Source organism: Heterocephalus glaber, unplaced genomic scaffold (assembly GCF_053883595.1).
Source record: "Heterocephalus glaber isolate CG9 unplaced genomic scaffold, H.glaber_assembly_v1.0 deba00001586, whole genome shotgun sequence".
NCBI lineage: Eukaryota > Metazoa > Chordata > Mammalia > Rodentia > Bathyergidae > Heterocephalus > Heterocephalus glaber.
In genome coordinates this window covers 16,057,082-16,068,142 of record NW_028258364.1, presented here as the reverse complement: position 1 = coordinate 16,068,142, position 11,061 = coordinate 16,057,082, and the positions used below count along the sequence as shown (strand labels likewise).

At 33.8% G+C, this 11,061-nt stretch overlaps 1 protein-coding gene across 1 annotated transcript; it reads right to left on the bottom strand.

The window, feature by feature from the left end:
• Positions 1-10,467: 10,467 nt before the first annotated feature.
• On the bottom strand, positions 10,468-10,836 carry LOC101699138 (small ribosomal subunit protein uS2). The gene has a single exon (XM_004855001.3). It carries the CDS (start codon positions 10,834-10,836, stop codon positions 10,468-10,470), a length of 369 nt encoding a protein of 122 aa, XP_004855058.2.
• Between the last annotated feature and the right edge of the window lie 225 nt (positions 10,837-11,061).

Sequence of the window (11,061 nt, the reverse complement as noted above, 5' to 3'; positions counted from 1 at the left end):
TTTAATCTGGATTCAAGATAATTTAGTAGTCAAGTCAAAAATATATTTACCTATGAAGTTTTTCCTTTAGAATCCTTTAGTAAATGATGAAACAATGGCCTCAGACCTTTATTAATATATGTTCTTTTATTACATTGCATTATACTTAGCACACAATAGGTATTCTATAATTTCTTACTTAAAGAAATGGCTAAATTACTAGTAGAGAGAAACAGCCTTCAGGAAAATTTGAAAGAACTACTAAGGGTCTTTCCTCCCTCCCCAAGTAAGTCATTGACATCCACTAACAAGGAAGACATTCCATATCAAGACAAACCTCCTATACTTTCCAGCTCTCATCAATCCCCAAGACACATATAAATTTGTAATTTTAAAATGGAAAATCCCAGCCAGGCATGGTGGTGCTCTCCTGTAATCCCAGCATCCTGGAAGGTTGAGGCAAGTGGTTTACAATTATAATCCTTCCTGGGAAATTTAGAAATTTAGCAAGACCCTGTGTTAAAAAGAAAGAAAAAATTTCACTGCCAATCACTTTAGGACCACTAGCTGACTTTGCCATATCTGCTTTTTTAAAAATTTTTACACCAATAGTTACAATTACTCTTGATGAACACTTCAGAGTATTATTCAAAATAGTTTACCCTCACAGCAAGAGAATTAGAATGTTTATAATGTTACCCAAAACTAAACAAAAAATATTCTTTGTAAGAAGAATATAGTAAGTGATTCCAAATTCTTCGTATGAATGCTGAAGATCTTTTTTTGAATAAAATTTAGTTAAAATCTGGACATTTTTCCTAGACCTATCTTTGAATTTATTTGTAAAATACAGTTAACAAAGAACCTTGCTAACTAGCTTGGTAATAATACTTCCCCATCCCAGTATTTATTCATCATGTAAATCTAATCATACTTCTCATCCTTTACCCTACCCAGTTGAGGTTTGATCTCCTACGTGTAAACAAGAACCCTGTTGCATGTGTTTTACAAGAATCCGCCTTAACTCTGATGTTTGCTTTTAGTGATTTTCCATCTACAGGTAACCAAACTTCTTCCTTCCTATAAATTCTCACTCACTTATGTTCTCTGAAGTTAAGCCCAATCCACTTTTCCCTCAGCAAATTCCTATGGACACAATCCCTAAATGTATCACGGTGGTCCTACATAGTAAAATAGTAGGTCTCACTGCACTGTAGCAAGCATCGCTGAATATAAATCTCACTATAACATTAAGATCTTTCTTTTTCTGAAATTGAAATGAGGAGGAAATATTGAGATTACTGAACCCAACACAATAGGAAAAGCAATTTATATTGGCTTCTTCTTAAATAAAATAGTGATGGAACTTTTCAATGCTTTACATTATTAAAAAATAAATAATTCTTCAAATATATCCAGTAACCAGAAATTACCTGATTAGCTATAAAAATTATCTTAGTTATTTTTCTTGTTGCTGAGACAAAATACCCAGCACCCAAAGTTAAAGGAAAAAAGGTTTATTTACCTCACAGTTTGCAGAGGTTTAGTCCTTAATCAGCTGGCTCCAAGGCAGGGTGGCATCACAGGGGAGAAAGGGTTCATGGTGGAAAAATGATTGGAAAGCAACCCTTATATTTTAGCCAGGCTACTTAGGGCAGGTAGAACACACACCCTTAACCCTAGTACCCCTACTCCTTACATTGCTCTATGAATCAATTCCAGCATCACATTCTAGATCCAGCCCCCTCAGAAAAACCCTACCTGTACCTGCATGAGGCTTTGGGAGGTCATCGAAACACTACTAATCCTATCTATCCATAAAATGTTGATAGTTTGTTTATTGTGGATTTTCTCACTTTAGTTTTGTCGAATGCTTTTTCTGCATCTATTGAGTTGATCATATGGTTTTTGTCCTTGACTCTGTTAATATAGTGTGTAACATTTATTGATTTACAAATGTTGAACCATCCTTGCATCACTGGGATAAATCAGACTTGGTCAAGATGTATGATCTTCTTGATGACTCTCTATATTCTGTTTGCCAGTATCTTATTGAGGATTTTTGCATCTATGTTCATTAGGGAGATTGGTCAGTAGTTATCTTTTTTTGGTTGGGTATTTCTCTGCTTTTGGGATCAAAGTAACAGTTGCTTACAGGAATGAATTTGGAAGTATTGCTTCCCTTTCAATTTCATTGAAAAGTTTAAAGAGTAGTGGCAATAGTACTTCTCTAAATGTCTTGTAGAATTCAACAGTGAAGCCATCAGGACCTGGGCTTTTCTTTGTTGGTAAATTTTTAATTACATTTTCAATTTTATTGACTGTAATCAGGGTGTTTAGAATTTTTATATCTTCTTCGTTCAACTTTGGTAATTCATATGTTCCTAGGAATCTGTCCATTTCTTCTGTGTTTTCCATTTTATTACAGTACAGTTTCTCGAAGTAGGTATTGACGATCCTCTGGATTTCTGCTGGACCTGTTGTGACTTTACCTTTTTCATTCCTAATTGCATGGATCTGAGCCTTTTCTTTCCTTTTTTTGATAAGGTTGGCTAACAGTTTATGGACTTTATTTATTCTTTAGAAGAACCAACTCTTTGATTTATTAGTTTTTTTGTATCATTCTCTTAGTCTCCATCGCATTGATTTCTGCTCAGATCTTTATAATTTCCTCCCTTGTATGAGCTTTGGGTTTGTCTTGCTCTTCTTTTTCTAGGAGCTTAAGATTCAGCATTAAGTTGTTTATTTGAGCTCTCTCTGTTATCCTAATGTGGATTCAAACCAGATTCCTGATTTATAATTCTTCATAGTGTTAATCATTAAGCCATATTGACTAAGCTAATTGATAGTTCAAAACCATATCTCACTTAAATATTTTAGTTTTGAGAATGTTTTGAAAAAGAAAAGCAAAAATCTTTGCAATAATAGAGGAGTTTTTAAGATAGTTATTTCTTTAAACTTGTAAAAACTCAATCCCATCCAAAACACTGAGAAACTTAAGAAACAATGAACTCCACTTTTTATCCGAAGAGTATCAAAAGATCTGTGAAATAAAATCTGTTTCTGTGGGGTTTTAAGGTCAAAATTCAAGAACAAATTTCTGAAAATCTCAAGTGTGTTCCAGCGAAGAGGGGTTTAGAGCATCACTTTAAGGATAAAAACACAAGTGGAAGTGGAAATGTTTTACTTAGATTTTTTCTCAAGAATTATAATCACTGACATAAACTTTCCTTTATACTGTCATAACCACAACATTCAGCCATTAGCCATATAAAGTACTTCTTGCCCACAATTTCAGATGAGTGTCTATCAGAAAGTTTTTGAAAAAATAATCATATTTTATATAATTTTCTATTTTTTATTTAAAAGTAAAGAACATTTGGTTTGATATTAAATATTCTTTGGCATCTTTATTATACATGCCTATACTCAAATTCCTTAAAGCATTTTATTTTCAGCAACCTATTTCTGAAATAATAATTCTTAAATCATATTTAATAAATTTTTAGTTATATGTATCTTACTTCTGATAAAGTAGGATTCACATCAAATGGTGGAATTATTGCAATAAAGTATTTTTGTAAGATCTTTAATTCATAAATCCTAATTGTCCAACAGAAATACAAATTTAATATCCAATGATATTACAATATGGCAGTGTTGATGTCCTTCAGGCTAAAACATTATTCATTACATATTGTCTCAATTTTTTTTGGAAAAAATAATGTCTATTTGTTAGTGTTGTTATATTTATTTTATTTTTCATTTTCCATTATTTTATGGTAAAGTACATGAAATAAAATTTACCATGTTACCATTTTTAAATGTACACTTGGTACTATTAAATAAATTCATAATTGTGCAGTCCTCACCACTATTATCTGAAAAACTGTTTTTATCTTGTAAAGCTAAAACTCTGTATCTATTAACCAAGAATTTTCTTTTCTTCTCCACCCAGCCCTTCACAACTACAATTCGACTGTGTCCATGTGTTTATCCACTTGACACACACACAAAAACAACTATTTTTCTCTACAGCATAGTGTAGAACATTTCTGCTCAGTAAAATATTTAGATGTTTCCTCACACCAACAAATTCTCAGTTCCAAAAGCATAATGATCACTTGGATGTTGATCACAAGTCTGCCCTCTTATCCGTGCTTCTGGCTGACCAACTGTTAATTAGCGATTTCCACACTTCTGCTTTTGAGTTCAATCTTTTGCTACAGTGGCTCACTGAACTCACTAAAAGGGTGCACTCTGTAGGCCTAATTGTAGAATATCACAACTCAGAATAGCCAAACAAAAATATGCATGGGGCAAGATATGAGGAAAGGAACAAAAAACTTGCATGCCTTCTCTGGATGGGAACCCTGAATGTGTTCACCTTAGAGGAAGCCCTCCAAAGCGCATGCTCCTGATGGTGTTTATTTTTTAATAGAGGTTTGAATAAATAAGCATCATTAGTTAAACCATTGGCCATTGATAATCAACTCCACCCTCAGCTTTTTCTGTCAAGCTTTACTACTATTAAGAGTGTACAATCAAGAGATTCCAAGGCTTTTAGAAAAGATGTGCCATGAAATGGGGCCAGAGACTAAAATATATACTGGTTGTGTATATCTGAGGTTTACACATGTGTAGATACAACCAATAACGGAAGGAAAAGATATACAAAAGACTTGAATGTCTACTGCACTTGTACAGAGGTTTTTTTCTTCTCACTATTTAATAAACAATATATTATAATACCTATTTACATAACACTTATTTTTTATTTGGTATTATATGCAAAATAGAGATGATTTAATGTCTGTGAGAGAAAATGTGTATGGTATATGCAAATAACTCACCATTTTATATGAAGGATTTGAACACTTGCAAATCTTGGTAGCTTCAGAGTGGAGGAAGGGGCTCATGCAAACAACTCCCACAGATACCAAGGGACAATGCAGTTTTTATTACACTGCAGCATCACACTAATCTAAGTACCTTGTATAAAGAGACAAAATAAAGCTTCTTTTTTTTATTCATTAGGTTTATTGGTACATTTTAGGTATACAATACAATGACATTCATCATTGGGAATTTGTACATTTTACATGATGTACCTTGGTTCTTATTTTTCCCCATTCCTCTGCCCTTGCTTCAACCCCTCTACCCCTCCCTATTTACAAAGACTTTGTTTCCATTACAGTCTCATTTCACTAAATAAAATGTCCTCAGGACTTGTCAATACCACATGAGATTTCAGAATTTTCTTCTTTTTAAATATTGAATAATATTTGAATACTGCTACAAACATGTGTTTGAGAAATCTCCTTGAAATTTTGCTTAAAATTCTTTGGAATGTACATCCAGAAGTCGAATTTCTGTATCACACAGCAATTGTCTTTTTAATTTTTTGAGGAATCATGGTACTGTTTTTCACAGTGTCTGTGGTTTCTTGTCGTTTACAGTGGTCCTTATCCATTGGTAGGTTCGGCTTAATTTATTGTGTTATTTAACCCCTCTATATCTTTACTTGACTTCTATCAGATTCTTCGTCTGTTATTGAGAGGGGAAACATTGGAGCTTCTAATTATTATTTTGAAATTATTTTTACTCCCTTTAATTCTGCTGATTTAAAAAAAAAATTTAGTCTCTTCCCTAAGTGCATGAATACTTATACTTGATTTTTTGAAATTTTGATTAATATAAAGTGTTTATCTTACTCTTCTGTAAATTTTTAAACTTAAAGACTGTTATGTCTGATATTATGAAAGCCACTGCTGCTATTTTTTGGTTACTATTAAGGATATTAACATTAAGATTTTTTTTCTATCTCTTTTACTTCCTGTCTCTCTGTGTCTTTGAATTCAAAGTATATTTTTTAGAGAGGGCTTATAGTTTCACCATTTTGTTTTAATTTATTTTGTAAATCGGAATTTAGATCAAAAAGCTTAATTCACATTCACTTAATTACTGATATGAAAGAACTTACTTATTAAATTTTTTCTATTTCTTTTTACAGTGTTTTAGCTTTACCCGTCCCCTTTTACTTTACTATATTTTGTGTTTAGTTGAATTTTGTAGTAAAACATTTAAATGTCTTTATCATGTTCTTTTTTGTGTAGTCCATTTAAGTTGGTTTTGAATGTCATACTCTATTCATTGGCTCCCAAAAAGGAAAAGAAAAATGAAAAGGATTACCAGCCCATTAGATTTCCTGAAGCCGCCTCACTTGTGGTCAGAGGATCTTGCAACTGTACGGTGAGATGCACATGTGCTTGCTTGACTCTTTTCTCCACTCCTGTGGTAGGAAACAGCAGTCAGGGATTTGTGGGCACACAGACCTCTGGTCTTGTGAGAGCAAAGTCCTTTTCTCCCACCTTTGCTTCATATGCAATGAGCAACCTGCCCTGGGAGCATGGGCACAGCTGTCTGCCCACATGTTTGAGGAGGAATAGAGAGCTTTACATTACTATCTGAGCCTCCCCAGGAAGGCAAAAGCCTTCAATGGGCCTCAGGCTTTCGAAATAGTTCAAACAAACAGATTCTGCCAGTGCAATTACTGTCTAATAAGGAGATAGACAATGGTGCTTTCTACTCTGCTATCTTCCCAGAATTTACCTTTGCTCAACAAGTTCATATTTATTGAGTGTAAATGAATCTGAGTACAAGCATATTTGAAGCCCTAAAAAAAAACTATAAATAAGTTCCATGAAGGGAGTAAACCAAGTGATATGCTTTTAAAGAGACAGTCAATATACTATGAACACATTGATACTACAATCCAAACAAGTAAAAATACTGACTGTATAATTCAAATGGCCCCCAAGCTATTAGCTTTAGAATCTCCACATGTATTTGTAATGGTTTCCCTAAATCTAAACTCCAAGGACCGTTCCCAGATGGTGTTTATCAGGCATCTATAAACATACCACATATACATATTTATTTCTTAAAATCTTTCAGATAACCAAATATGTGATCATTTTCAAAAGATATGATATTGGATAGACATTATTTAGTTGTCTCAAATGGGCCAATGAATGAACACTAATGGTAATAGATAACTGGGATATTTGTAAAAATTTACATAGATTCAAAATACTAAATCACAATGAAATATGACATAGCTCCATTTGAATACATTTGGAAGTTGAATCATCAGAAATTCAATTCAGAAATGGCACAATGTGAATTTATACAATTAGCAGATATTGATTTTTCAACCAAATAAGCACAAATAAAATATGTTCATATAGAGGTGCATAATTCAGAAATATCTGCAAAATTATACTATTTTTAGAGGAAATATATGCTGCTGTTGAAAAATATCAGATGTATTTTATTATCAAAGAGAAAATAATAGAAATTTAAATCCAGAGACAGTGAAGAAAATGTATAAGAAAGTAGCAATAGTCACAGACTTAGAACTTTTTACCTGAATGTGAAATTCAATACAAACATTAATATTTCCCTCTATATTTTTAGAGCTCCTTAGATAAATATTATGGCAGTTTGTATTACTCACGATTACAAGACATGGATTATTCTGATGTGTATTGGTCAGCTTTCCTATTACTGGGACAAGAACCTGACACTCTCAGCGTAAAGAGAAGAGGTTTACTTTGGGTCACAGTTTCAGGAGTTTCAGGCTTTCAGGCAGAGACACAATGGTAGAAGGGCATGGTAGAAGGAAGCTGGTCTTTATGGTAGCCAGGGGGCAGAGAGAGTGACAGAGAGTCAGAAAAGAGGTAGTATGGGGCCTGAAATAATCATCAAGTTCAAGCCCTGATGGTCAATCAGGTCACACCTACTAACAGATCCTTTAGCTCTGAATTTATCAGGGATTAATCCAGAAGTGAGATCAGTATACTCACAATCCAGGAATCTCTTAATACAGGCAAGTTGACAATCAATGTTAACTGGCCCACCATGGTCACCGGTAAAATATGAAATCAAAATCATGATATTCAACTTAATTTTCTATTGGAAAGTCAATTATTCCAGGGAACTATTAGAAAGCTATGATAATTTCATGCAAATTTAGGTTTTTATAAGACTATATTTGACCTTTTATTTTATAAAAACAAGTTACTGCCTCACACCCAATTAAAAACTGTAATAATGATCAGAATGGCATATTGAAATCATTTAGGACCATTTTTAATAAGGTACTTCATGAAAAAGATAAAAAAATTAAAAGGCTGAAATGATTGTTTTAGAGCTAATAAACATTTTACTGGTATTGTATTTTTAGACCATTTCATCTTTATTACCTTGAAAGATTTAATACATTTCTTAATGAGATTATAAATATTTTAGTAAGCTTTCTAATATTTTTCAGTCTTAGCACTGTGGATTATATTCAGGGTCAAATCTTCTGAAGTTATCATTGTACTATATTCTGAGTTACAGAATATCCATATTTACCACATATGAATGATTATTTTTGTTTACAGTTGAATGAACACATACTTTTGTAACTCTCACACTTTTTAGTTAATCATTTTCTGTAGAAAAATATCTTTAAGATATATATCCATATAGTTTTATCACAAATATATATTTAATTGTACATATGATATATAAAAGATATATATAAGATGTATGTAAAAGATACATAAAAATATGTATATATATATATATGAAGGAGAGAGAAATAATCGCTGTTCTTTATTCAAATATGGAAATCAATGGAAAGCTGAACTGCTCTTATTTTTTAAAGAAATTTATTTTAACTGATACATAACAATTGAAATTATGCATATTTATGAGTTTGATGTATTCTTTTAATACAGTCCCATGATTGCTAACAAATTTACCCGGAGAAAAATTTTACCAATGAAATATATATTTTAACCATACTATAAATTTTTTAAAATCGTCCTTTATATATTAGCATTAATTAAACATGCTAGTATTCAAATGGACTCTAAGCATCATCTTGGGTTGACCAAGGAAGGATCTTGCCATTCCTTAGCTTCCTATATGCTCTACACTTTCACTATAGTTTCAAGAAAATAAAATCATTTTGCAGTGAGTCTTAAATGAAATGGGAATCTCTGCCTTTATTTTCTGTATCACATCTCTATTTGTGGTTTAGCATTTACATGAGTCTTAACTTTGTTTCACATTAATAGCAGTATCTATGTCTACACCATTTATCTCATTTCATTGTTATTCTTGTCATGCTGATATAAAGTTTTCTCTGGTCTCTTTTTCCATCAGTGACCATAAGGTACGGTAATTTTTCATTGTTTCTCTCTCTCTCCTACTTTCCCTGCTCTCCTAGTTACATGTTCTGTAAAAGATGAAGCATGATTTGCTTCTTAATTCAGCAAAGATTTATTCACAGTTTACTACAGTTCTAAATACTTATGTCTTAGACTATACAATAACCTATACCTTCACAAAGTGTATATTGTAAAAGAAGAGTCAAGAAGAAACATTAAGGAAAAAATATGTTTTATGTGCATAGAAATGGATTCTAAGAAAGAAGAGTATTTTGAAAACAGAGATTTAGTTTTAACAGGGCTGTCAGGGAAGGTCCTTTCATAGGATGATATATGTGCATAAACATGGGCAGAAACATCACATAACTCAAGAGACCTTAAATCCATTTCAATCATGCCTTCTGAGATGTGCAGTCAACAGCATATGAGGATATAAGTAATATCCTAATAAAGAGCTGAAGAAGTCCAGGGAGAAAGCCATGCACATATTGGCAAGGTGAATTCTACGCAGAGGGTACAAATGTAAAGTGTTTTAGACATGCTTAGATGTTTCTGTAGCATCAGTGTGTGGAGTGTGTTCAATACATGAATATTTATGACAAAATTAAAATACCATATATTTACCAGCATGTATTATTATTACTCCTTTTGGTGTTCATCAAAAAAATCTGCAACTATATTCATCTTGTGACCTGTACAGTGAAGTTGTGTAACACAGTGACAATTTAGTTAGGCTTCTTGAAATAGGTGAACACACAAAGAGTTGCAAATATTAGTGGCTTTTCTTTCTAGGTATTTGCATTGTGAAACATCTTATTAAAATATTTCTACATTCTGTGGAGGGATGCCCATTCTCAAAAGAAATCCAAACACATCTGCCTAGTGATTGAAAAATAAATAGAACGGTGGTTTCTTTTGAGATGATGCTATGCTTCCTCCCATCTGGGACTTTTAGCTCAATCAAAACAAAAGGGATGCTTTGGAGACAGAATTAAAGAAATCTTCTGAGCTTTTACAGATACACAGTCTGCTTTAACCCTTTTCAAGTTTCAAGTTTTAGCTCTCTTTCCCTACCTCAATAGTGTTCTAGGGGAACCTTAACTTTTTCCAGTTCCAAATAGTGTGTGTGTGTGTGTGTGTGTGTGTGTGTGCGCGTGTGTGTGTGTTTCCCCAAAGTATGGTTGTTGTTTTTTTTTGGAAACTTGTGTTTTATTTTCCATCAACCTTGTTTCCATTTTGCGTAAGTGTCTGCAGAACAAGCAGCTCAAGACCACTCAGTGGTGGTTCCTACCCACTCGGTGGCCTGAGCAGTGGGGGCTGCAGACCAGTCTTCCGTGGCTAGTTGAGCACTCCAGTCTTCTGTGGGGAACTGCTGAATGGGCACAGAGGGCACCTGCACACCCTCAGACCAGTCTGCAATCTCAGGCTGAGCAGCAGCGAACTCCGGAGCCAGTGCGGTCCATTCGCCCTGGAATTCCTCCTTGGTCACAGCCTTTTCAGCAGCAGCCTGCTCTTCTTCTTTGATCTCTTCGAGATCCCTGTAGAAGTATAGATCAGGCATGACCTCCCACGGGTGTTCGCGGGAGATGATGCCACGCATGAGTAGCACTTCCCGGGCCAGCATCAACCACATCAGCCCTACTGAGTGAGCCCCCTTTTCCGAATTGTACTGTGTCGTCTGAGAATCAACAGGGCCATCTTTCAAGTATTCTTATCTCTCCTTGAAGCTGCTCCACATAAACACTATACTTCTAGCAAGGATTACTATCAAGCTTCACCCATTGGGCCAGAGTGAAGTGTTAGCGACAATCTTGCCCCAAAGTATGGTTTAAATGCAACAACCCAAAATAAACCACCG